At 49.7% G+C, this 27,117-nt stretch overlaps 2 protein-coding genes across 8 annotated transcripts; both read left to right on the forward strand.

The window, feature by feature from the left end:
• Positions 1-2,648: 2,648 nt before the first annotated feature.
• On the forward strand, positions 2,649-5,065 carry Abhd16b (abhydrolase domain containing 16B). The gene is given in 2 exon segments (XM_027954332.2): positions 2,649-2,950; positions 2,952-5,065. Coding segments are annotated over 2 exon segments (1,368 nt in total). The 5' UTR covers positions 2,649-2,834; the 3' UTR covers positions 4,204-5,065.
• Positions 5,066-6,191: 1,126 nt separating this feature from the next.
• On the forward strand, positions 6,192-27,106 carry Tpd52l2 (TPD52 like 2). Of its 7 annotated transcripts, none has more exons than XM_027954110.2 (8): positions 6,192-6,362; positions 9,576-9,721; positions 12,908-13,056; positions 13,836-13,895; positions 18,858-18,959; positions 23,741-23,782; positions 24,700-24,748; positions 25,469-27,106. In XM_027954110.2, the coding sequence occupies exons 1-8, from the start codon at positions 6,338-6,340 to the stop codon at positions 25,562-25,564; spliced, it is 669 nt and encodes a 222-aa protein (XP_027809911.1). In that variant the 5' UTR covers positions 6,192-6,337; the 3' UTR covers positions 25,565-27,106. The 7 variants fall into 7 exon arrangements, with proteins under 7 accessions (XP_027809911.1, XP_027809913.1, XP_027809912.1 ...); XM_027954112.2 differs by having other exon boundaries at positions 9,645-9,721; XM_027954111.2 differs by lacking the exon at positions 23,741-23,782.
• The last annotated feature ends 11 nt before the right edge of the window (positions 27,107-27,117 follow it).

Genomic DNA, 27,117 nt, shown 5'->3' on the forward strand with positions numbered 1-27,117 from the left:
AAAATATTTTTTTTTTGTTTTAGGGGGACACAATATCTTTGTTTTACATTTATGTGGTGCTGAGGATCGAACCCAGTGCCTCGTGCATGCTAGGTGAGCACTCTACCACTGAGCCACAACCCCAGCCCCTCACTCTATAGGTTCTTAATTAAGAAAATGACAATCCTTAATGCTGAGCACTGCAATAGACATAATCAATTCACAGCAAACAATTCTAAATTAATTCTAAGCACTGAAAACACACTTAATCATGACAGGCTAAGGACAGACATTCCCTCTGCATGCTAAGCTCAAGTGTCAGATCAGAAGTCTCCAGCCTTAGGCTCTGAGTCCAGCAGATGCACACTCACTCAGACCACGGTGATCAGGTCAGGAGCCAAGGCAGGCTTCTCCTGGGGTGGGGCTGACAGCCGGCTGAGGAGAGGGTCATAGAGAGAAGTCGTGGCTCTCACCAGGGTCAAGGTGTGGCCACAGAGTTTGAGAGCAGTGAGGAAGGTGCAGAGGATCAGCAAATGATAAGAATTGGGATGTCAGTCTAGGTCCTCATCAGGCTCTCCAGCATGGGGGCATCAGTGTCAGTTGGCTGAATGTCTGTTCATTTGCTCTATCATTTATACTAAATTTGGGGGCTTCTGACCACCCTTTCAATCCCTATCAGCTGCCACAGATTTATCAGTGATATTATTTGCCTTTGGTCCCCACTCTGATTTTCTTGTCTCTCTCCCTTATTGGGGAGAGGACAACATGCCAGAGACTTCACTCTGAGTTTGTCAGGATGGGGAGAAGTGACTTCTTTATGTCAGGCTAAGCCTGATGATCATATTGGAGGGCTCCGTAGGCATGCCTGGTGAGACTGCAGGTTTCAAAGTGAAGTTTTTATAATTGCGTTGCTTAGGCTAAGGCCTAACACCATCCTTATACCCAGCTACTGGGATCATAGGCATGTGCCACCAGGCCTGGCTTGTACTTGAATTTCAAACAAACAATTTTTAAATACAGATGCTCTTTGACTTATTATGGGGTTATATCCTGTTTAACCTATCATAAGTTGCAAATATTGTAAGCAAAAAGTTCATTTAAAGCCAGGTGTGATGACACACATCTATAATTCCAACAACTGGAGAAGCTGCCTCAAAATAAAATAAAAAAGGCTGGGGATGTGGCTCAGTGGTAGAGCACCCCTAGGTTCAATTCCTAGTACTGAAAAAGGAAAAAAAAAAAAGTATATAATACACCTAACCTGCAGGTCATAGCTTAGTCTAGCCTATCTTAGATGTGCTCAGAACACTTATATTAAACAACAGCTGGACAAACCATCTAACAGGAAATCTATTTTATTTTACTTTGCAGTACTGGGGTTTGAACCCAGTGTGCTCTACCACTGAGCTACATCCCCAGTCCTTTTTACTTTGAGACAAGTTCTTGCTAAGCTGCTGACTGGCCTAGAACTTGTGTCCTCCTGCCTAAGCCTCCTGAGTCCCTGGGATTCCAGGACACACCACTTGACTGACTACAAAGCTATTTCATAGTGAAGTCTTGAAATCTCATGTACCAAGAGTGAAAACAATAGTTTAATGGGTACACTTCTATGTCCACTGTGAGGTCAGGGATTGCAATACTTGGAACATACTCATAAAGTATTTGCTGCTTATCTGAAATTCAACTTTAACTATATATTCTGTACTTATTGGAAACCCCGAGTGTGTGTGTGTGTGTGTGTGTGTGTGGGAATCAACTAATCCTTGTCCCATCTGCAGCTCCTACAGACAGCAGCATCCCTTAGCTGATCCCAAAGCCAGAGGGGGCTATTTAGACCAGGTGGTTTTCCAACCCAACCTAGAGCAGGGGAGTCAGAGGGGGGCTCTTGAGCCCCTGAATCTCTCTTCCCCAAAGCCTGGTGTCTCAGGCTAGCCTGATTCTCAGGCTCTGAAGTCTGTCTGGGTTTTCCTGGTTCTGCACTTTTGTTTCTGATCTTGGAAATTATTAAATGAGTCTCCTGAATGGTGCCCAACTGGTGGCCTCTACATCTGCCCCTTGACCCTCAAGTGGGTCGGCCCTCTCCAGTGTATGAGGAAAAGTCTTGAGAACCACCAGAGCCTCAAGAAAAGAGGAAGGTACAGCTTGTGGAGTGGTCTGAAGGGAAGGGGCGGCTCAACCAGGGACTGGAAAAGAGGAACCCAGCCTGGCAGGACCCACCTGGGGAAGGTCTTTGCTGCTGCTGCTGCCAGTAAAAAGAGGATCCAGAGGAGGTGGGGGAGGGGAGTTTCCAGCCTGCCCACACTCTCTTTCCTGACCAGGAACGGGGACAGCGGCAGGAGCTGCAGGCCAGGAGTAAATTCTGCCTCCTTGCTCCAGCAGCAGCCCTGTTTGACCTGGTCCTTGAGGGGAGGTATACACCAGGGGACCCCAGGGGGTGGGTTATCCCCAATAACCTTGGAGGTGTCCATTTGTGGTCATCTTCGGTTAAGAAAGAGGGAGGTGCTGGGGCAGGACCTGCCGAGGGCGTGGCTGCGAGATCTCGAGGTGTCAGCCTCAGGGCGGGGCAAAACTTGAGGTTCACACATTGGAACCTTTGTGTGCCCGTCACTCTAGTATCACCTCTTCCCTCAGCAACAGTGACTCACAAAGCTGGTCTGTGCCGGGTGGATGCAGCCTCCCCATGGTCCTGGAAGGTCTAGGTCACAAAGGCCATTTAGGGTCTATCCAGAGGAGGTATGTCTAAGGCTGCCCCGCGAGGCTCTCGCCCCCGCAGCCGCCCGCTGGGCCGGGCCTGGGCCCCCCTCTGATACGTAGCCCAGTGACTGGGCCTCGGATAGCACAGAGCCTTGGCACCAATGTGTGTCATCTGCTTCGTGAAGGCGCTGGTACACGTGTTCAAGATCTATCTGACTGCGAACTACACCTACAACTTCCGCAACTGGCCAGTGGACTTTCGCTGGGATGACGTGCACCGCTGCAGCAGCAGCGGGTGTTTGGCTACTGCGTGACGCGGCACTGGGCGGGGATGTGCAGGGGCGCCCTCCGCATGGGGCTCGAAGCCAGACACAGTGCCTCCTACAGCAGATCCGGGAGCTGCCAGGGCAGCTCGCCAGTTACGCGCTGGCTCACTCACTAGGCCGCTGGCTCGTGTATCCAGGCTCCATGTTCCTGATGACACGCGCACTGCTGCCGCTACTACAGCAGGGCCAAGAGCGCCTCGTGGAGCGCTACCATGGCCGGCGCGCCAAGCTGGTTGCCTGTGATGGCAATGAGATAGACACCATGTTCATGGATCGCCGCCAGCAACCTGGTAGCCAGGGCCATGGCCTGCGCCTGGTCATTTGCTGCGAAGGCAACGCGGGCTTTTATGAGATGGGCTGCCTGTCAGCGCCACTTGAGGCCGGCTACTCTGTGTTGGGGTGGAACCACCCTGGCTTTGGCGGCAGCACAGGCGCGCCCTTCCCGCAGCACGATGCCAACGCCATGGATGTGGTGGTGAAGTACGCACTGCACCGCTTGCACTTCCCGCCCAAACACGTGGTGGTCTATGGCTGGTCTATCGGTGGCTTTACAGCTACCTGGGCCACCATGACTTACCCAGAGCTGGGTGCACTGGTGTTGGATGCCACCTTTGATGATCTTGTGCCACTTGCCCTGAAAGTCATGCCCCACAGCTGGAAGGGACTGGTGGTACGAACAGTGCGGGAGCACTTCAACCTCAATGTTGCAGAGCAGCTGTGCTGCTACCCTGGCCCAGTGCTGCTGCTCCGACGAACGCAGGATGATGTGGTCAGCACCTCAAGCCACCTGCCCACCCTGCCACCCAGCGACGTGGAGGGCAACCGTGGTAATGAGCTGCTTTTGCGCCTGCTGCAGCACCGATACCCAGCTGTGATGGAACGTGAGGGCCGGGCTGTTGTGACCCGCTGGCTTCGAGCCAGCAGCCTGGCACAGGAGGCGGCTTTCTATGCTCGCTACCGTGTAGATGATGAGTGGTGCCTGGCAACACTGCGTTCTTACCGTGATTGCTGCCAGGAGGAGCTGGAGGACCAGGACTGGGGGCCACATGGGCCTACTTTCCCCTGGCTTGTGGGCCAAGGTCTCAGCCCATGGCGGCGCCGGCAGCTGGCACTATTTCTGGCACGCAAGCACCTCAAGAATGTGGAGGCGACTCACTGCAGCCCACTGGATCCCAAGGACTTCCAGTTGCCCTGGGAACTGTAGCGCATGGCCCCCAAGGCTGATGCATTTGGGTACCTGTACACCTTCCAGGCCTTAGGACCGTTCCCCTTCTACACTCCCAACCAGAGAAGGTGGTCCTGCAGGGAGTCCTGACCTGGAGTCTGGGGAGGTTGGGTAGTATGTGTGGAGCATGCTTACCATTCCCTGGGGTGTTCAGACCTTCCCTCTGTTTTTCTATACCTCCCTCTTTCCTCTCTCTTCCACAAACAATTTTGGACACATGTCCCAGTTCCCAAAAGGAATGCAATGGTGAACCTGACCCAATTTATGGCAATGCTGTGTAATGGGTGCCTGTCATTGCAAAAGACTGTCAGGAACAGGCTCTGGGGCCACAGAGAGGCACCCTTAACCTGGCCTTGGTTTTGGGGATGGTTCCTGAGAAGAGGATGTCCACTCAGTGATTAAGTGTACAAGTTGTCCCTAGCTGTGAAAGGACATTGGCATTGCAGGGCGACAATGTCTCAGCAGGTAGACATTTTTAGTTGCTTTGCAGGGCTGCCTTCCCACCTCCACATTCTGTGGGAGACAGCTCTTGGAGACTGCAGACTTGGAGTAATTTGGCACAGGATGGCACAGGGCCTAGAGATAGCTGCACTGACTACTCATTGCTGGGCCTACTCTCGGGCCAGGCTTGGACTTTGTTCATGGCTCAGGGATGCAACACAGAATGTGAGAAGGCTTCTGCTCACTACTACGTCTAATGTAGTGGCTTCCTCAAGCAGGGAGTGTTGGCTGTCCCTGTCATCCCCAGCCTCTTGTGGACAGAGGCTGGCCAGGTTGGATTGAATAAGGTGGCAAGTGGGATGATGTATTATTGGGCACCCCTCAACAAGATATTATCATATGGTAAGTACTCTGGATGTTATGAGTACTAGAAAAACACCTGTGGGAGGAGGGGAGCCAGGTCAAAGTAGGAACAGCCAGATGAAAGTAGGCTTCCAGGTCTGGTGTGTGTGTGTGTGTGTGTGTGTGTGTGTGTGTGTGTACCAGTACCTGTAGTGGCCTAGCTGGAAGTGGGGAGTACAGTCAGTCTAGGGCAATCATAGATCTGACAGGGTGTGAATACCATTTACTTCCAAGAGTGAGCAAGGGCCAAAGAAAGAACATGGTGGGACTTGTTTTAGCAGCTGGTGCCTGATGGTCCAGCCTCTCTCCTTTGAAGTCAGGCAGGATCTTATTCCAAAATCTCTGGAATCCTGGTAGCCCCTCAGCTAGCTGAATGACCTTGGGCAAGTTACCTTGGCTTCGGTCTCTTCATTTGTAAAGCCGCGAGGGTGCTAGTACTGGTTCACAGGTTGTTGTGAGAAGTGAGAAAACTGTGGGGTGCACACACAGGGTTAGCCCGCAGGCGCGAGCGAGGAGGTCCCCGCAGTGTCCACGTCTGTGTGAACTCTGCTGGCGCAGACGCGCTAGATCAGGCAGGGGTCTAGGAATTGAACCACGGGGCGGGCAGCGGCGCCTACAGGGCACAGTACGAATCATGGTCTTTTTCTGCGCAACCCTAAACAATTGTGCTCACAGAGGACAATCTGAAAAAAGAAAACTAGGACAAAAAAGACTTGCGGGGGTTGGGTGGAGAGGCCGACTCCCCCCCAAGTCAAGGGTTGGGCCTTGGTAGGATCTCATGGGTCTGACCCGCCCAAGTGCGCGGCCAAGGCCCCTGGGGGCAGCTGCACACACGCCCCGATGGTTCCGTGGGTTCAGCGCCTCGCGTCATACGCCAAGTTAGACACGGTCCTCCCGCTTCCCACCTCTCCCGGGCTCCTGCTCTGACAGCCGTTCTACCTGTGCGTCTCGCTGGTGGAGTCAACCTGGGAGGGACGCCTCCAGCCTCCACTTCCGGCTTTGCCTGCAGCTTTGGCCTATCAGGGCCACACGGGTAAAGGGAGACGGGACCAAAGACTGCTCTCATTGGACGCCGCCTGTAGGGCCGGGACGAAGGCGCAATACGCGCATAAGCGGAAGTGGGTCGGCGCGTCGATGATTACGTGCTGCCGCGGCGGGCGGATCGTTCCGCTAGCTCTCGAGTGCTTGGTGGGCGACTCCCGGTGCCGCCCCTAGGTACCAGTAGTGCTGGTGACCCAAGCCCGGACGCCAGGTGCGGCCCGGCTGGCGCATGAACATGGACTCCGCCGGCCAAGGTACTCGGGCCCGGGCCGCCCCGCATCCCGCCCCTCCCGGGGCCCGCTTCTCGGCAGCTCGGGCCCCTCCGCCTCCTCTGCCCCCTCCGCCCCCTCAGCCTCTGCCCTACAGCCCCGCGGCTCCGCAGTACCCGCGGGCCCCTGACTTCCTTGCTCGCGACGGTCGCAGTGTGCATCTTCGGCTTCTCCCCAGCGGCCCTCCGGACCTCCGCTGGGACTGGCGTCCCCCGCCTCTCAATTGGGTTTCCCTCACTCCGGGCGGCTTCCGCAGCATCATTCACCCCCTGCCCTTGTTGGCTGTGCCCGCCTCCGTCCCTGCGCAGGGCGTCGGGGATACCCAGGTAGCCTTGGACCCGGGCTTAGTGTCGTGGGCGGCTCCTGGCGGCCAGAGGAGGTGAACCAGCGTTGAGCGCCGCGCCCCTTGGGTGGCAACGCTGCTCCTGGCTCTCATGGGGTTGCCTCCTGGGAAGAGGCTGGAGTGAGTCAGGGGCACACCCCGCACACCCGGCCTGTTTCCAGAACAGACGCCCAGACAGTATGAGGTGGCTACTGAGGGGTGTGGAATGGGCCTAGGAAATTAAGATCTTGTGTGTGTGTGTGTGTGTGTGTGTGTGTGTTGGTACTGGGGATTGAACCCAGGGACGGATTACCACTGAGCCACATTCCCCAGTCTTTTGTGTTTTTTAAAAAAATATTTATTTTTTAGTTGTAGTTGGACACAACACCTTTATTTCACTTATTTACTTTTTATGTGGTGCTGAGGAACGAACCCAGGGTCTCGCACTGGCGCTGTACCGCTGAGCCACAACCCCAGCCCCTCCTTTGTATTTTTTGAGACAGGGTGTCACTAAGTTGCTTAGGGACTCGCTAATTGTCCAGGCTGGTTTTCAACCTAAGATCCTCCTGCCCTAGCCTCGAGAGTCACTAGAATTACAGTTGTGTGCCCTGGCCCGGGAAATTGAAATCTAGAGAAGATGGTACAAATATGTCTTCCAATTTGGGGCTCTAGAAATGGGATGCTGAATACTGCATAGATATAACTACTTTGACAAGTTCAGGAAGCTTTTTTTTTTTTTTTAACTGTTTGGCTTGTATCAGCATATTAATTAATCATTGGAATTCCTGAGTTCTGATACATTTTGGAAGTTTTCTTGCTTTTGGTGGCTATATACAAAATAGTTGAGAGTAGAATTTCCAGCTCTGATAAATTAAGATGACTTTTTAATGTTTTACTTGCATCTTTAATTGAGGTGAGTATCACAGTTTTCTGATCATGGGAATACAGAAAACACTTGAGCATTTATGATGTGTCAGACAGCCACCATAAACCTGTTTCTCAAGTGATTTATTTATTTATTATTACAGAGTGACCTTTTGAGATTGGTCCTTGCGTTACCCTCATTTTGTAGATGAGTATAGTCATTGAGAGTTGAGACTCACCTACCCCCTGCGGTTTAGCTCACTAATCTTTGTCTATGGCAGCACCTCTACACTTATTTTCTGTAGTACCATTGGTAAGATATTTTCCTGATTTTAATCCCTTCTGTAGATTAGTGATGAGTTCAGTATCTTGGTTTCTATCTGGGGGTGATTTCTATAGGACCAAGTTTTAGCTTTATAGGGGAAACTGTCAAAGTGCTTCATTTCTTAAAATATGGGAGAAAACTTGTAGTGATTTTTAGGTTCTTACTGAACTTGAGTCTCAATACAGTGAATGATGAAATAAAATAATGTAGGTTGATTTCAGTTAAAAATTAGAATCATTGATAGAAGAAATACTTCTTTTATTTCATAAGCACTTGTTGAGTGCCAGAAAAATGTGCAGCTTCAGCAGTGTGGGACATGTGAAGAAAACAAGATGCAGCCAGTTACTTTTACTTTTTGGTACTGGGGATTGAACTCAGGGACACTCAACCACTAAGCCACATTCCCAGCCCTATATTTTGAATTTTATTTTTCTTTTAATGACTACTTCTGAAAATTATTTTTAGTTGTAGATGGACACACTACCTTTATTTTATTTATTTATTTTTAATGTGGTGTTGAGAATCTAACCCAGTGCCTTCACACTTGTAGGCAAGCACTCTTCCACTGAGCCACAACCCCAGCATCCTCCACCCCCAGCCCTTTTTATATTTTATTTTGTAACTGGGTGTCACTAAGTTGCTGAAGCTGGCTTTGAATTCGCAGTCCTCTTGCCTTGGCCTCCTGAGCTGCTGGGATTACAGGCATGCTCCATGTTGTCCAGCAGCTAACTACTTTAAATATAGCATCATTGGTTTTAGTGCATTCAGTTTATTTTTAGTAGACTCTTTAGAATTTGTACAATTGACAAACTTTACTTTATTTAAAGATACTTTTCCTTCTTTCCAATCTTTATGCCTTTATTTTAATTGGAATACAACATACTATTGTAAGCCTTTTGTTCACAGAAAATGCTGGTTAAGAGGGAAGATGTTTTCAGTGTTGATTGTATAAAAAAGTACTAAACAATAAGTCATATATTTGTAGTTGGAGAGAACTGAAGTAATGTTTTTCCTTATGTTGAGTCTTCTGGGCCTTTAGTGCAGACAAGAAGATACACTTAATGTGAAGGAAAAATAGCGACTGCAGGAATTAGAACATGATCCAGTGTGGCAAGGTGTGGGGAGGCAGTACGCCCCCTTCCCACCTCTGCATGTGTTAATGTCTGGCTGTGGGATGGAGTTCAAGAATGACATCAAAGGTGTTTTTTGTTTTGCTGGTTTCTTGCAGTGGCTGGATAACTAACACATGTTCCTTGTAATTTTAGCATGTCCCTGGCAGACCATTTGAGTGCAAGGTGTTGCTTGTGTGTTTATGGCCATGTTAAACTCCTTTGCTCTAAAATGCAAAGTCTGTTAGATTCAGCCACTTTCTTTATAGCCAGGGTTTTCTGCCTTGGAAGATAGTATTCTTACAGGGAAACCAGGGTTTGGCTGCCTTGCCCAGTATTTCGCGTGCTCCAGCAGCACTGGGGGTATTAGGTTTGCCTCTCAGGTGGCTTGAGAAGTACCTGCCTTCCATCTGATGCCCAGGCTGTCTTCACAGGTCTTTCACAGAGGAGGCATTGCTAGTCTCTTTCCCTCTACCTGTCACCTGTCCCATCACTCCTGCTTCCTTTCTGGTGGAGAACTGCACCCTGTTTACTTCCCAGTTACTTGACATTTTCTGACCCCATTTTTGTTGTGGCAGATATCAACCTGAATTCTCCTAACAAAGGTCTGCTGTCTGACTTCATGACCGATGTCCCTGTCGACCCAGGTGTGACTGCCCGGACTCCTGCTGTTGAGGGTTTGACGGAGGCTGAGGAGGAGGAGCTGAGGGCCGAGCTTGCCAAGGTGCTGTGATTTGGCTGTCTGTCCTGGGGTGTTCATGAGTCCAGGCCATCTTGGATTAATGAGGAGCCAGAGCACTGCCTATAGTCTGAAGGAATTGCCCTGAGGGATTACCCACCTACTGTGTTCCCACCTATTACATGTTTATCTCCTTATGTGCCCAACTCTGTGGAGTAGACTCAGAACCACTGGCGGTAGAAGTAGACCCTAATCTCTACTGCCTCTGCCTGGCACTTAGGTTTTTAGGGGAGCATCTACTCAGGTTTGACCTCTGAGCATGCTGTCTGCTGGGATGTTCTCCATTGGAGTTAACACTTGACAGTGTTTTTTCCCTTTTTTTTTTTCTTTTTTCTTTTTTATAGGGGAGTTACTGGGGATTTACCACTGTGCCACAGCCCCTCTTATTTTTTATTTTGAGACAAGCTTTCATAATTTGCCTACGCTGGCCTGGAACTTTTCTTTTTTGTACGAGGAATACCAAAGGTGTTTAATGACATCACATCTCTAGCCCTTTTTTATTTTGAGAAAAGGTCTCACTAAGTTGCTGAGGCTGGCATTGAACTTGCCATCCTTCTTTTGCCTCCCGAGTAGTGGAATTATATGCATGGTCACTATACCTGGCTTTGACAGTTGTTTTTAAGACCCTAGGAATACATATGCCTTAATTTTGTTTTGATGGTACTTTATTGTTTTGAAGGTAAGAGTTCCTTAAGAGTAAAATAGGAATTAAGAACAAAAGTCTCCTGCTTCCTTCCTGGTGGAGACCTCCACCCTGTTTACTTCCCAGTTACTTGACACTTTCTGACCCCATTTTTGTCGTGGCAGATATCAACCTGAATTCTCCTAACAAAGGTCTGCTGTCTGACTTATATATATATGTGTATTTTTAAATGTTTATTTATTTTTAGTTGTAGTTGCACACAATTCCTCTATTTGTATGTGGTGCTGAGGATTGAACCCAGGGCCTCACACATGCTAGGCGAGTGCTTTACCACTGAGCCACAACCCCAGCCCCTGAATTATATTTTTTAAGACAACTCCCAAGAGTTTGACTTCAATCCATGATGCCAAGTTTAATGTTAAATATCTAACCTTGGTGCCTATCTGGACTGAATTGGGGCTCTGCAGGCTCCACGCTTTGCCGTGGGCTTCTGTCATGCTTCAGAGCCCTCCCAGTCGGCTTCCTTCTGCGCTTTGTGTAGGCCTCTCTCTGTCTTCAGAGGGCAGCTCTGTCCTGAGTGTTCTGGGACCAGGCTTGAGTCTAAGCAGAACGAGTTGAGCCGTTGGACCTTGGTCTTTGGACCAACTTTGAGACCAGGAGGACATCATGGTCTCAAATCTTTGGATTGAAAGGAGGATGAGGGAAAAATAGCATGGGCTTTAAAGAGATTTTGCTTTTATTTCAGAGTGTGTCAGTTTAGAAACTGAAGCCACAGAGTGTTTTTCAGAGTTGAATTACAAGATGAAGAGGTTTTGTGTCATTTAAAAGTTTCAAGGACTGGGGTCATAGAGCAGTGGTAGAGTGCTTGCCTAGCATGTGTGCGCACTGGGTTCGATCCTCAGCACCACATAAAAAGAATAAAGGTATTGTGTCCATCTGCAACAACAACAACAACAAAAGAATGCAGCCTTTCAAAAAAAAAAAAGTTTTAATTTGCATGCTCCCCAAGACAATTAGACTACATGCTCTTGCACCCTGTTTCAGTCATTGCATTTGAATTTTTTTTTTTTTTAACTTGGAATTGAACCCAGGGGTGCTTAACCACTGAGCCACATCCCCAGCCCTTTTTATTTTTTATTTTGAGACGGTCTTGCTGAGTTGCTTAGGGTCTCGTTAAATTGTTGAGGCTGGCTTTGAACTTGCAGTCCTCCTGCCTCAGCTTCCTCCCAAACCAGTGGGATTATAGGCATGTGCAACTGTGCCTGGCTTGAATTGTTTTCTAAAAAGTAAACCTAGTAGTAAGTGGGCCCTAAGCTGGCTTTTTTTTTAGTTGTAAATGGACATAATACCTTTATTTCGTTTATTTATTTAACGTGCTGAGGATCAAATCCAGTACCTCACACATGGTAGGCAAGTGCTCTACTACTGAGCTACAACCCTAGCCCTGTTACAAAATTTGTTTTTAGTTGTAGATGAACAAAGTACTTTTATTTTACTTGTTTATTTTTATGTGATGCTTGTGTGATACTGAGGATCGAATCCAATGCTTTATGCATGCTAGTCAAGCGCTCTACCACTGAGCTACAATCCCAGCCCTGCCCCCACTTTTTAGGAAAGGGATTTTTTTGTTTGTTTGTGTGTTTTTTTTTTGGACAGGGTCTTACTGTGTTGCCCAGGCTGGTCCTGAACTCTTGGGTCAAGTGATCTGCCTGCCTTAGCCTCTCAAGCAGCAGGGGTGACAGGAGTGCCCCACCATACCTGGCTGAAAGGGAGTTTTTTATAACAACTGCTTAACATAGAAACTGGCTTCAAAGGATGCTCACTTCAGAATTCTTTCATTTTTGAATTTAAGACCTGAGAAAATTCAAGTCCTTATTATCGGGAATCTTTGTGTTACTTGACTCAAAACTGCCTTAAGCACAAAAGAGAATTTACTTTTTGGCCTGTGTTACTGGCTTTTTTTTTTTTTTTTTGTACCATGATTGAACCCAGGGCACTTTAGAGACAGGGTCTGGGATTACAGGAGTGTATCATGGTGCCTGGCTTGTGTAACTGGCTTTTGCCAGGGTCTGGAGCTGGCCTCGGAAATACTTGTGTTGTCATAGGAATGTTTTTCTGTCACCTGGGTCTCTGCCCTTCAGTCTTTCCGCTCTGCTTCCTTCTCAGTGCATAGGGGATTCCCCCATAGATGTTGCTGTGTCCAAGCTGAGACCCAGAGCTCAGTGGGAGAAGCTGCTTCTCTCTCATGCATATGCCCATTCCCTGGGAAGAGCTCTGACAGGCCTCACCTGGTCACCCTGAGATACCTCTCACTGCTTTGATGACTTTTGATGACAGCCTCACCAGAAGTGGGGAACTTGGTCAGATTAAAAAAATGCTGCTGTAGATGCTAGTCCTAAAAATAGGTTATATTTTTGAAAGCAGAAATTTGTTACATAATTCTGAGAAACGTTATTGCAGCATGGATGAGGGTGTTGGTCACTTCCTGAAGTAACAATGGCCCATCATGTCAACTATGTGCTTTGCAGGTGGAAGAAGAAATTGTCACTCTACGCCAGGTCCTGGCAGCCAAGGAGAGGCACTGTGGAGAGCTGAAGAGGAGGTTGGGCCTCTCTACCTTGGGGGGGCTGAAGCAGAACCTGTCCAGGAGCTGGCACGATGTGCAGGTCTCTAACGCGTAGGTACCATGCCTGGGGGGCATGCCCTGCTGGTTGGAGAGAGTGGCTCTGCCTTGCAGGTGGAGAGTATGAGTACTTGGAGACCAGATACTTTCAGCCACAGGGATTGAGCAAGTCTGCTTAGGAACAGCTAGACAGAGGCTTTGAGTCAGGGATCATACCCATATTTACTTAGAGTATACATGTTCCAAAAGGTAAATGGACACGCTAGTTGCCCAAGCAAAAGTTGGCAAGAGGAAGGTGTTTCAGAGTCCATATTAGAGAGAGCACCTGTTAGGTCCTCAACGAGAGTGAGTTTTCTAGGTCTGCTGACATGAACATGTTTCCTCTGCTGTCTTCTGTCATGGCCCTGGCCCCGTGGCTTCTCGACACAGCATGTCTTTGGAGATGAAATGTTTCTGAAAGCTGTGTCTCACAGGACAGGACAAGTTTTATTTCCAAAACCTCAGTTGTGGAAGCCCAACACTCCTGCCTTGGGATATTATAGGTTTTGAGTCCCAAAGGGTGGCTGTCAGAGCATTCTGGGGCTCAGAGCTATGCTCTCCCAGCTCCCCAGAGCAGTACTGCCTCTGGAAGCCTTCTTTCTCAACAAAAGATCAAGGCCATCTTGGTGCTCCGCTCTGCCAATGCCTTAGCTGGCCTTGGCTTGTTCTGGGGCAGGTTGGAGGGCAGGTGCTCCTGCCAGCTAGTCCTTCTGTCTTCAGAAGAAGTTTCACCAGCAGTTCAAAGCCCGAGGTTAAATCATCCTAAATATTCACCACAGACTTTCTGTTTTTAGCTATGTGAGAACTTCTGAGAAACTTGGAGAGTGGAATGAGAAAGTGACCCAGTCTGACCTGTGAGTGCCTGTGCCATCAAGCCCTTTCCTCCGTTCCTCCTTCTGACTCCCTGGGGTGGGGAAGTTGTGCACATTTGGCACCAACTGCATTTTAGCATATGCTGGCTATTTTTCTCCTCTCAAGTACAAATAAAACTATCCTTTGAGCTCCCTTTGGAAGGGCATAGCAGCTGAAAGAAATTCACTCAGCCACCAGATCACATTAAAGCTTCTATGCCTTAGATGTGGGGCCTCAGCTGGGCAGGTGCTCTTGGCTTTATCAAGGACCATCTGCTGTGCTTTTGCTGGTGGTGGATTCTTGTTTGTTGTCCTCTTTCCCCCACAGACTAAACTCCAGCTGTTGGGGTCTTAGAGCTTCATTTGTACTGAGGGGCTCTTGGGTGGGTGGGAGGTTAAGCTGTGCTTGTGGGATCACAAAGAAGTCCTGTGGTCTGAGAGGTGCTGCATGTCAGTGGAGGGTGAATTACACATGAATAGCTTTGTGTGTCTTATCAGAGCTGTAGTTCAGTTACTTCTGCTGTTTTGATTGTTAAATGACATGCTAATATTTAGCATGAATTATCTGTGCTCCAGTCTGATTGTAATGTCTTTGAATTGGGTAGAGGATATTCAGATACCTCTCTCTCCCTCTCTCTCTAGCTCTCTTTTGCTCTCAATATTTTTAGTTGTGGATGGACATAATACCTTTATTTTGCTTATTTAGGGTTTTTTTTTTTTTTTAAATATGGTGCAGGGCTAGGCAAGTGCTCTACCACTGAGTCACAACCCCAGCCTTTAGACATCTCTTTTGTGGATTTTTTTTTTTTTTTTTAGTTGCAATTGAACCAATGGGGCACTTAACCATTGAGCCATCCCCAGCCATGTGAGAGAGAGAGAGAGAGAGAGAGAGAGAGAGAGAGAGAGAGTGTGTGTGTGTGTGTGTGTGTGTGTGTGTGTGTGGTGGTGGGGTGCTGGGGATTGAACCCAGGGCCTTGGGCATGTGAGGTGAGCACTCTACCAACTGAGCTATATCCCCAGCCCACATCCCCAGCCTTTTTTACTATGTATATTTTTTAAATTTTGAAATAAGATCTTGCTAAATTGTTGAGGCTGGCTTTGAACTTGCAGTCCTTCTGCCTCCACCTCCCAAGTTGCTGCAATTACAGGCTTGTGCCACCATACCTGGCTCAGACGTCTTTTTATGTGGGACTTTTCCGTCACTTGTTTGGGAAGATGTGCTCTCATGATTGCTGTAAAATGCAGGCACAAGGTCCTTCCACATTTGGACTGGGAGGAAATGTTGCTACTGAGTCTCAAAGGTTCTTAGGGACCAGTTTGGCTTGCTGTGCCTGTGGACCTTTGCTGTCTGATGTCACATGAGAGCCAGGCTCTAGGAAGCTCTGGCTGTTTGTGTGCTTTGGTTCAACAGCCAGATATTTGCCCAAGGTGTCCAGGAGCACCTGTGGGCTGTTGTTAGTGCTGCACTAGTCAGTGACTTTGAGAATGTCCCTGGGGAGGAGACAGTCTGTTATCTGTGGGTCAGAGTATGCAGACAGGTTCACAAGGCAGACTCAACCCAAAAGTAGTCTTGAGAAACTTGTCCTATTGTGTGTGTCCAGCCACCTGATAAAGAGCTACTGGGAAATTATCTCACATAGTTTCTCAAAGAGCTCAGGAGAGCCAGGCATGGTGGCTCACACCAGTAATCCCACCTACTCAGGAGGTTGAGTCAAGAGGATGGCAAGTTGCAGGCCAGCCTGGGCAACTTTGTGAAAAAAGGAGCTGGTGAAAGAGCACTTACTTAACATGTGTGAGGCCCTGGGTTCTGTCCTCAGAACTACAGAAATCAAAAAAGCTTTAGGACATATAGCTTCTGACCCTCTGAGACAAATCCATGACTCAGGTGAAATACCTCTTTCCAAGAGCTTACCCTGGGAGAACCTGTTCCCTTGGTGTGGGGGAGTTGTCATAGTGATGCTTCTGGAACCTGGAACCAGGGGCCTTTGTGTACTGACAGTCTAGGATAGAGCATCTCGGGGTGGGGGCTGATGATATTGGTGTCCTGTGTCTGCCTGGTGGGCATCTATCCTGATCATGCTGCAAGAGATGGGTTGTTGACAGCATTCATCTTCCCGGAGCTTTTGCAAGGGAAGGTGATAGGAATGAGCTTGATGGCTTTCCTGACTCACATGTGTATAATAGGTTCTTTTCAGCCAGCAGCACCCTGGAGGAGTAGAGTGGGAATGTGGCTGAGCATATGGTGTGTCTGTACCTCTGGGTTTAGCCCTCAGGAAGCTGTGCCATGCTCACATAGCTTATGCTGCTGCCAGCAGCACAATTCATTGGTTATGAAACCGTCACTTTGTTAGGTTCCTTTTGTAGGTGGATCTTCCTGAAAACCTGATGCTAAGAGCAGACCACTCTCTTGGTTACTATTTGGTCCACTTTAAGTTCTTTGGGCTACAGGTGACAGAAAGCAGACAGAATGCTAAAAAGTATTGGCCAAAGGGGGAGCTGGGAGGACTCTCCTGCCAGAGAAGCCCCAGACTCATCCTTGGTGACCAACAACAAGGTAGCCCAGGTATGAGTCTCATTGGACTAGTTGCTATGGTCAGAGAGCTGGTTTCCTCTAGTTGGCCTGAGTGGGACTGGGGCAGCCTCAAAAGGGAAACTCAGGAGAAAAGAAGGGAAAAGGACATCCACCAGATCTCCATAGTGGCCAGTGGACACACCCTGAGCTCTACTCTCTAAAGGTTTAAATAACTCACAGAGAGGAGCTGATTGGAGCAGCACAGCTCCTGAATAAGCTTTCTAGCTCTGCTCTTCAACCTCCTGGTCTCAGCCTCCATCTTGTTAGGTGGTGATGATAGCCAACTTCGTACGTCTCTAGGGAGTGTCGGAGGCCCCTGATGGGCCCAAGGCACTGGAACCTATGAAAAAGGTGGAGTCCCTGCCCTCCTCAGCCAGGAGTATAGAGATCGGAGTTGCAGTGTGGGAGCCTGCGGGTGGGGTGGGGGCTAATGATATTGGTGTCCTGCAAAGACCTGTGCAGGCAGCTGCATCCTGGCCCTGAGGCTCCTACTTCTACAGGGGACTTCTTGTGTCCCCTGTCTCATACCCAGAAGTGCTGAGGGCTAGAGAGCCCGTCTTGGTGTGAGCTTGGCTCATGGCACTGCAGGACCAGTGGCTCCTCATGAGGTGTTGCTCACCAGCTCGCTGCCTTGCCTCTGGACCCTCTGTGCCCTTTGCAGCCCTGGATGCAGGTGCTCATTTTCTGTCCATCCTCAGTTTCTGCAGCTTCACGCTTTGACCACAAATAGAGATTCTGTGAGGATTTTTTGTTTTCTTCTGGTGCTGGGGATCAAACCCAGAGCTTCAAGCCTGCTTGGCAAGTGCTGTGCCACCCACACCCATAGCTCCAGGGTTTTTCTTTAAATCCTCTACTTTAGACTCTTCACTCCGTAGACCACAGAATGTTGACGTGGATTTGTGTGTTTGGTTTTTTCAGGGAAAAGTGAGGGGAATGTTTTCTGAATTTGTATGTTGCCAGTCCTTGGTTACCTTGTTCTTAGTGTTTGATGAGAACACCCTAGTTTCAGCTTCACTCTGTGGCTTATAAGAGTCTTGCTTCCCTTTCTTTGGCAGGAGAGGGTTTAGGTGGCTGGGCCTTGAGTGTGTTCTAGCAGGGGTTACCAGCTCAGTCCAGGAGGCCGTAGTGCTGGTCCTTGGGGCTGCATGCATAGCATGCTGCCAGACCTGCCCCTGCCCTGGGTTGTGGTCTCCTGGCCTGCTGGGTGACAGTTATTGGGAGGGCAAAGGAGGACAATTGATGCTTTCATAGCAGTCTACTGGGAGTGGGAAGGATGGGGGAAGAAGAGCTCAGAAGGTCATTGCTGGTGCCTCCTGCAGCCTGATGATACTGATAGAGACAGAAGCTTGTGCCTTCCTGCAAGGCTGGTCTCAGTCATTGCTCCCTCAGGCTTAGCTGGGTTTCCCAGAGGAAGCTCCTCACATAGGCCCAGTGATACTATCAGCCTTGAGAGCCCCACCCTACCCTTTACTCAGCCTCGTTTCCTAGCTGCCACACTGAGCTGTGGTCCCTAAGGCTTTGGTTGAGTCTGGCGGCAGATTCTGTCATGTTAGAAGCTGCATGTCTTTTGTGGTTGCTGCTGGACTAGAGCCAGCAGTCTCAGGTGTTGGCTTTCACAGTGGGCCTATGTCCCTGCCATCCCTGCAGCCTCTGCATCCTAACTGCCCACCCTGTACCCTTCCTGCTGATGCCGATGCCAGCAGGTCTCAATGGGATATGCCCTCCTGTGGGTGAATGCTGGAAGGGGCTAAAGGGGATTGGAGAGGAGGTCTTTGCTTTGGGCTCCTTTGTCTGGAGGTCACCCCACAGGTGCCAGTCTGCACTGCGGATGCTGCCCCACCCCCCATCCCTTCAATGGGTGCAGTGAGCTTTCATTTTCTCCCCTCAGAAGACAGTCTCATGAGAAGAGGAAGGGGAAGCCTTGGGCCTGCATTTGCCTGTTTGGGCAGAGAGCTAGGGACTTTCTTGGCTTCTGTTCTAGCACTGCTCACCCAGGTGTATAGCCAGACCCAGGGCTTCTGGAACCTGTTTTCTCTGCAGCAGGCAGGTGTCATTTTCAAGCAGTCAGAAGTGCCATGAGAAGACGACAGAGGGGGCTAAGTATCAGGTGCATTGTAGGGGAAGTTGGATTGTAAGGTGAAGTCTTCCCACAAGGTGGGGGTTGCAGCTCTGAGTGTTGGAAGTGAGACTTCAGTGAGGGAGGAAGCTGGGCGCTGCCCTCCACAGCACCTTAGCACTGCTTGCCACTGCCACACTCCTCGGGTATTTTTTTTTCCTTTCCCTCGGGTATTCTCCTGTTGCTATTCTCCGGGGCTACAGGGAGGGTTTCCTTGGTGATGGGTTGTGACTGTCCTTGCTGTTTGGTCTGTCTAACTGGTGTGTCTTTTTCCTAGCTACAAGAAGACCCAGGAAACCCTCTCACAGGCAGGACAGAAGACATCTGCTGCCCTGTCTACCATGGGCTCTGCCATCAGTAGGAAGCTTGGAGACATGAGGTGAGATCCTCAAGGTCTGGTCAAGGCAGTGGGATGAGGAGTAGGAAGAGGCCCTGTGGGAAGCCAGGGCTTAGACCAGAGCCTGGGAGTGGCCATGCCAGCCTGGGCTGTTCTGCATGTGAACCTTTGGGGTGTTCCTGTGCCTCCTATTGTCTGCCTTTGACCATTTCTTTATTCTTTAAGAGAGGGATAGACACTAGTCCACTCACAGCTTCTGACACTTAGGACTGATGGGGAGGGTTTTCTCTCTGGAGCTGTGTTGAGAGGCAGTGATAGGGCCGAGGGCCAGGTTCAGGATGGGATTTCAGTCTGGGCAGACCACAAGCTGTTTCTGGTACTGACTTTCAGTCTGGTATTTGCTCAGGTGTCTGCCTGGGCCAGGGTGCAGAAAGTGCAGTCAGGGACCAGAAGACCCCACATCTGAGTGTTGTCTCTCAGAGCCAGTAGGAACCTTGGGGCCATCAAAGGTACTTCAGCAAGCTGGAAAGAATCTAGGAAATGAGGGGGTGAGCCAGACTATGTACATTTGCTTCGAGTTCCCTGTCCTGGGCCCCTCTGATACATGCTGTTGAGGACAAGGTCCTGCAACTTGGTGTGCTGCCTCCTGGGTGTGCCTGTGCAAGCCTACTTTGTGGGGTGTGAGAGCTATGGGTCTCATGCTCATAGCATCCTGGGCCTGTCACTGGGGGCCACCTGCCTTGCCCTGTTAGCTGTGCTTAGGACCAGTCCCCTCACTTCTGAATTGCAGGGCCTGCCTCCCTGTAGCCCAGACAGCCCTCATTCTGTCAAAGATTTCTGGTCCTCCTCTTTCATTCTTTTATTTTTTGTGGTGCTGGGGATGGAACCCAGGGTGTTGAGCATGCTAAGCAGGCCTTGTCTCTGAGCTCACCCCAGCCCTGACAAAGGTAGCTTCTGGATGCCCATTCTCACACTCAAGAATCTAGTGGCGCAGTGAGGCTGAGGCAGGAGGATCATGAGTTCAAAGCCAGCCCAGCAATGGCGAGGCACTAACAACTCAGTGAGATCCTGTTTCTAAATAAAATAGGGCTGCGGATGTGGCTCAATGGTTGAGTGCCCCTGAGTTCAATCCTCAGTACAAAAAAAAAAAAAAAAAAAGGAATCTAGTGGCTGAGCATTCTGTGTATGCTGTTGGCTCCTTACCTCTTCCATTTTGGGACTCAGACATGAGCAGTGAGCAGGGTCCCTGGGCTGGTGATGCAGGTGTGGCTCTGAATGCCTGGCCTCACTGCTCTGGCCTGTGTCTCTGCTTGGGCTGGCTCATTTCCTGCCTGCCTCCCAGCCTGGGAATTGCCTAGCGGGGCCTCTTCTGCATAAGTATTCTTCCCTGACTCTGAATTGGGAGTGAGGAAGATATCTGTATACCTGAGGAACCACATTGCCAAGCAAAAGGGATGGCTTCTTCCCGGAAGCTGTGTTCATCTTTTGTTTGTTTGAGGTAATCTACTGCCTCAACTTTTAATTTTTAGAAGTTTCTAACCTTGGCAAAGTGTGGTGGCTCACATCTCTAATCCCAGCCGCTTGTGAGGCTGAGGCAGGAGGATCGCAAATTAGGTGCCAACTTCAACGATGTGGTGAGAATGACTTGTTAACAATCGACTAATTTCATTTCAAAATGATTAATTCAACTTGTACTAAACCATGTATCAAAAAAGGATGTAGCTCAGTAGCAAAGCACCCCTAGGTTCAATCCCCAGTACAAAAAAAAAGTCTAACCCAGTAGAAGCTGCACGAATGCTGCTTAGTGTGTCTCCCCTTGAGCATGCACCTCCACACTGAGACTTTAACCATGCTCCCATGTAGTGGCTGGGGTCCCTGCATGCAGCTCTGCTCACCACAGCTGATCTAGACCCAGGAGGAGCTCTGAGCTGACAGTGAGGGAAGGTCTGCTGGGACTCCCCTGTTGGGCTTCATGAGAACACACTGCTATTCCCTAGGATGCCTCCTTAGGCACCTGAGCTGCATGGTGGTAAGTTGGTGACAGTTAATGGTCACATAGTGCTGGTGGCTTGGCCTTGCTCCACGGAGGTAAGGTAGAGATGTCCCAATGCCACAGTGGAGAGCTGCTGCCTGTACCTTCCTAAAAATGCCCATCTTACCACAGAACCTTTGTAAGGAGCTAAGCGTCTACTGTGCTAAGCCTCATGTCTGCAAGAAGCATTCTTACTCTCTCTGGGCTGCTGGCTCATTCTCATCCTCCCTTCCTTTGTTCAGTGTGTCCTGGATGGAAGCTTGATGGGAGAGTTGAGCCCTGGGTGCTTTTGGCAGTGGCTTCAAGCCAGGCAGCCCTATCTTCCTCATATGGCCCGCCTTTCTGCGGAAGCAAAAGATAACTCTCATTTCTCTGCTCCTCCTTTCCGATGTTTTCTTGTGCTCTTTCTGAGAATTGAAGTCTGCCACTGACCCCGTGGTTTGTAACCTTCTGGTAGTGGGCAATGAGTAGGGTCCTTGTAGTGATGCAGGCACAGCTCTGAGTGCCTAGCTCACTACTGTAGCCTGTTGGGGCCAACTAAGACAAGCAGGGACCTTAGAACAGTCAGAGGACCCAATTCTCTGTATTTGATTATTTATATTCAAGGTGCTTAAAGGGTATTCTGTTTGCTATTGAGTCTTCCCTTGGGGGTACTTCTTTTGGAGTTTGTAGTGGTGTGAATTCAGACCTCTCACGGCCTTGGTGGATCACCATTGTCTCACTAAGTGACAGGGGCCATCAGTCTTCTTGTTTAGAGACTGAGACTGAGAGCTCAGAGCTTTCTGAGGATGATCCTTGGACCCAGGAGGCTGAGAGCACAAGGTTAGGGTGCATGGCCCTTGTAGGCCCTTCCTGAGCCTTGGTTCCAAGACCTTTGAGACAAGTGCCCATGTCCATGATGTCCCATCCCGGAGCAGCCCTGGCCTAAGAGGCCTCTGTTGTGCCATAGGCCTGAGGTGATGAGGGGGAGGAAGGGGAATTGGATTTGGGTCAGAGAATGGTTTATGCCTGGCCCATTACTGGTTGGGGAAACTTGGGCAAGAGGAGCAGATTCTGTGTCCACTGTGGGTGGTGAACCTGTTCTTCTATGGGTTCCTTGTGTTGGGAGTGTACTTTTTTGGCTTTCAGCAGTTCGGAGTGGGAGGGTCTAGATATACCACAGAGGAGAAGCTGGCCGCATTGCCCCATGCCAGCAGCTAGCTGCCCTTGGACACGTTTCCTAGTTGGCCTCTGTAGTGACAGAGCCTGGAGCAAAAGTTCTTGGCCCACAGGTGTTCCTTGTTTCGTTTCAGTTTTGAAGAACACAGACCACTGTGTGGATGTGGGGTGTTGGCTTAACCTGGCAGGCTCTTGGTACATTTCTTACCTTTGTGCTGCTTGTGGGGCACTTGTGTTCCAGGCATGTTTTTGTCCCTCTTTAACCTCCAAACAGGTATGGACACAAGAGCCTCTTGTACAGGTAACCATGCCCAGGAGGCAGAGGCATGGGGTCATACGGTTGCTGGTGGTACTCTCAGGAGCCTCTTGGGGCCATGTGTCCTGCTGGCATGAGCACTGGAGGAGTGGTCGTGGAGTGCCCCTCTACACACTGTATCCAGCCTGGCCTCTGGGGCTGCTACAGAGGGTCTCCAGTGACTCTGCCTCCTTTACCTAATGCTGCCTTCTTTTCTCCTACTGCCACCTTTCAGGGCTCATCCGTTCTCACATTCCTTTAGGTAAGACTGGCTCTGAGCACCTTGGAAGGCTTCTTTGAGTCAGGGCAGGTGGCATCTGGAGGGCCCCTGGGAGGCTGTGCCGGGTGGAGCTGGGAGAGTGGGTATGATGGAAGTATCCTTTCAGTGTGGGTATTGGCCAGCAGCATGTCCCATCGAGGGACTCTTCCCCTGACCTCCCTGGCATCTCTGTTCCCTCTGAATGTTTCTGGATATTCTTGTCTGCCTGCTCCTTGAGCACTGAGAAGGCTGACCCAGTCTTACAAAGCACTGCATCTCAGCGTCTACATCTGAGTTCATTCCTGAAAAGAAGCACTTTTGTGAAGGAGGGTGATACCAGCTCTCTTGCTCTATCTCCGTCCTATCAAATGTAGGTCCTGTTCCTCAGATTGAGTTTTGTCTCACTTGTTACCTTGGAGCCCTATATACTCCTTCCTAGGACTACTCCCTTTTGTTGACAAAGTGTGCCTTTTGGCCAACACCAATACTCTACACTGTGATGCTCTTTTGTGGCTGGTACTGGAAGGTCTGGAGTCAAATCCAGAACAATCTGTGGCTTGAATATTTTTCCTTAACTTGGTTTGGATACTTTTCTCTTGTCAGAGATCATTTACTCTGCTGTGAAGCTATCTGAAGGCCAGGTGGACTAAAGGTTTTCCACAAGCTCCAAGCCTAGGGGCTGGGGATGTAGCTCAGTGGTACAGTGTTCACCTAACACATCTGAGGCCCTGGGGTTGACTCCCTAGCACAACAACAACAATAACAACAAAAAGTCCCTGGCTAGGTCTGTTTTAGAGTTTTCCTGTTTTAATGCTGTCCTTTGGCAGCGCCATACTGCTGGCTGGACTTGGGCACCTCACATGGAGCAGGGAGAGAGGAGCCTTGAATTGTTTATCCTTCTGAGTGTTGTGTGGAAGGGGCTAGCAGCTTGGTCCAACTCTGCTGGGGATGGGGTCCAACCTCTCCTGCCCTGATAAGCTGGTTTCTGTGTGAGCCAGGCTGGCAAGTGCCTGCCAGTCTGGTTGGTGCACTGTGCTAACTCTTGCTTCCTTCTCTGCTTCCACCATGCTTCCAAGCAGCAACTACTCCATCCGCCACTCGATAAGTATGCCAGTCATGAGGTAACGTGTGCCTTCTGTTGCTTCAGAGCCTCGGTGTCTCTGGGTGGGGGTTGGGGCAGCTCCCACCAGTTATACCTTGTACTTCCTGTATCCCCCAAATCTAGGATCCCCCTGTCAGTCAAGGGCTAGGGAAGACCCCTCTAGGCTGATGAGGAAGAACTAGTGGAAGTGAAGCTCTTATCCTGAGGCCACCAGAGGAGACCATTTGTCAAACTGGGCCCCTGTCCTGAACTTCCCACATCCTGGCCCTGTTGCCTATGGAGTCAGGGAGAGGGTGGAGAGGCTACACATGGAACTTGGCCCCTCTGCAATGGGCTTTTTCTGGAGGTCTCACAAGTCACAGCATGGGGACATCTGCAGCCCCATCTGCTGTTCCTCACCTGCTCAGTCAGGCCCTGCAACTCAGCAGAGCCCATCCTCATCAGGGAGACTGTTTTGGGGGATCTGGTTGTGTGAGCGCCAGTGGTACAGGCTGGCTTGCTTCCTTTTCTACTTCCTCACCCATCTGTAGTTGCAGAACTGTCGTTGGTTTTCCTCCCATTTGTCTTCTCTGAGTTATAAGGAAGGGCTCCTGGACTTCCTATAAGCCCAGTGCAGAAGAGTCAAGGGTATCATTCAGAGTAAGGCAGGGATGTACCAGGCTCCCACCCATGACATAGTCAGGGGCTCTGTGATATCTGGGGCAGACCCTATGGTGGGGCATGGTTGCCCTCTGTTCTGACCTGGGGAACTCCTAGAATGATCCTGGCTGGACTCCTAGAGGGTGCCCTGCCTTTTGGAGTGTCAGTTTTGCCATGAGAGCTCAGGATGCTGTCAGGGTTCCTTCTAGACAAGAACCCAGCCCTGAGGCCTTTCATATTGAGGAGGGCAGCACGCAGCTGCTTTTGACACCAAATACCTCTTCCCTTTCTCTAAAGGAACTCTGCCACCTTCAAGTCGTTTGAAGATCGAGTGGGAACCATAAAGGTAATTGTCCCTGGACTGTCCAGTTCTCTGGATGCGGTGTGACCTGTCACATTATTTGTTATTGTAGATTCGGTTATTATAGGAAGTCATGCTGACAAGTTCTTTTTTTTTTAAAGTACAGAAGTGTAAGTAAGATAACAATTCTTTTTTTTTTTTTTAAGAGAGAGAGAGAATTTTTTAATATTTATGTTTTAGCTTTCGGCGGACACAACATCTTTGTTTGTATGTGGTGCTAAGGATCGAACCCGGGCCATACGCATGCCAGGCGAGCGCGCTACCGCTTGAGCCACATCCCCAGCCCCCTGACAAGTTCTTTATGCATTTTATGTGGTTTCTTTCACTGATAACATCTTGGTGACAGCTCGTAGAACTGTGGTGCAGTGTCCATGCCCATCGGGATTGCCTTGTGCCACTTATAGCCCTGCTCACCTTCCTCCTGCCCCTGTTTTGCCAACCCCTAATATGTTCTCTGTCTCTAATTTTGTCATTTCAGGAATGTCACATAAATGGCACCACACAGCAGGTAGCCTTTTAGGATTGGCTCTTCACTCTGCATAAGGCCCTGGGGATTCACCCAGGCTACTGCCTGCTAGCGACTCATTCCTTTTCATTGCTGGGCATTGTTCATGTTGCATAAACTTATGTAGAAAGTGGAGCATGGGCTCAGACTGACCTTGTGTGTGTGCTCTCTCAGGTTTTCTTTTCTTTTCTCTTCTGTAGTCCAAGGTTGTAGGTGGCAGAGAGAATGGCAGTGCCAGCCTCCCTTCCCCGACAGGGGGTGGTGACCAGCCGCTGCCGGGACCTGCACCTTTCTAAGCCTGCAGCAGCATCACCTATAGCAAGCACACCCTCATCATCATGACCACAGCTGAGCAACGGAGCCACCAGCCAGGGCAAGCCAGCAGCTGATTTCGAGGACATTGGTGCCCGTTCACACGCAGATATGGCTGCTGCCTTCGCATGATTAGAGAGCAGTCTTGTGCATAGATGTTTACACTGAAGTCAGTAGATCAGCAGATTGCTGTGCTGTCCTTGCCAGGGCCACAGGAGGTGGACAGCGTGGAAGGTCCAGAGGGTGCTGAGCCAAAGCCCACACTCCCTTTGGGAGTTTTGTGAGCTCACTAGGATGGAGGGAAGAAACATATTGAGTATAAAACGAGTGGCATTTTCTGTTCTCCCTTTCTCCTCCCTGACTCACAGAAAGAAATAACCACCCAGGGCACTGCCTGGCCACATTTTATCTGGAAATGCTGAATGAGAGAACTGTCCATTTTCTGAGACCCCAGAAAGGAAACATTGTCAGCAGCTGCCTGATTGTTACACTAATGTCCTAGCTTTGACAGAAGCAGATTCACTATTTTTTAAATGCAATGAACTTTTCAAAAATTAAAATTTGTTAAAGCGGCTTTAGCCTCATCGTTAAGAGAATGTTATTTCTTTGGACTCAAGCTGAAATTCAAGCCTTACATCACCTTATGCTTTGTTTATAATCTTTTTATATGTAAAAAGAGGTTCATTAATGGTTCTGAGCACTGTGTAGAATTTTACATCTGGCCTATGTCACACACTGCCTGTATTGGTTAGTGTGTTTTATTCACTAATGCCCTCTCTCCTTGTGTGCAAAAACTTGCTTCTCTCAAAGACTGGCAGTTACCATGGGCTCCCTACTCTGGCCCAAAGGACTGCTGGGCCTCTGGGGGGAGGCCAGGTGGAGAGAGAGCCTGTCTTCAGCACCCTTTGAATAAGGTGTGCCCCTGCACAGTGCTGCCTTGCCTGGGCCTGACCTGCCAGCATAGCACTGGCAGACAGCCCTGTCTCCCTCCCTGCCTGCCTGCCTGCCTGCCTGTCTGTTCACTGCACATAGGATGAGTGGGAAGCAGAACCAGCTCTGCATTTCAGGTTGGGGATGGAATTTTGGGATCACCTGAAACTCTGTCACCTTTTCTCAGGAGCTACAAAGATTTCTTTCCCATTTTTAAACTGCCACACCCTAGTAGCCTCTCACACTGGGACCCTGTATGTCGGGAGGGGTGGTCTGGAGGGACAGCCATGTGCCTTAGTGGCTCTTGGCAGGGCATCAAGACCTTGCCTGCTGTGTGCACATCTGTACATCCCTGGCGGGGGAGGGGGGTACTCAGGTCTGTCTGGTAGAATCAGATGCCCTAGGGGCACTGTACCACACAACAGGATGCAGGAGCCAGAAAAGAGTACTGTTTAATGTTCTTTTTCCAGGGTTAAAAGCTGTCAATGGGTGTGGTGAGAAGGCAGGTTGTAGGAATGGAATGGTCACTGATGTATCTTGTTAAAATGAACGATGGTCAATTTGTTAATAAAGCATTCCTTTGGGGGAAAAATCCACATTTGCTTGT

This window comes from Marmota flaviventris, chromosome 2, assembly GCF_047511675.1.
Source record: "Marmota flaviventris isolate mMarFla1 chromosome 2, mMarFla1.hap1, whole genome shotgun sequence".
NCBI classification, from domain to species: Eukaryota; Metazoa; Chordata; class Mammalia; order Rodentia; family Sciuridae; genus Marmota; species Marmota flaviventris.

Coding starts and splice junctions, on each gene's coding strand:
- Tpd52l2 (XM_027954110.2), top strand. CDS start 6,338: ATGAACATGGACTCCGCCGGCCAAG. Junction 6,363..9,575: donor CATGGACTCCGCCGGCCAAG/GTACTCGGGCCC, acceptor TTGTTGTGGCAG/ATATCAACCTGAATTCTCCT. Junction 18,960..23,740: donor AGGAAGCTTGGAGACATGAG/GTGAGATCCTCA, acceptor GCTTCCAAGCAG/CAACTACTCCATCCGCCACT.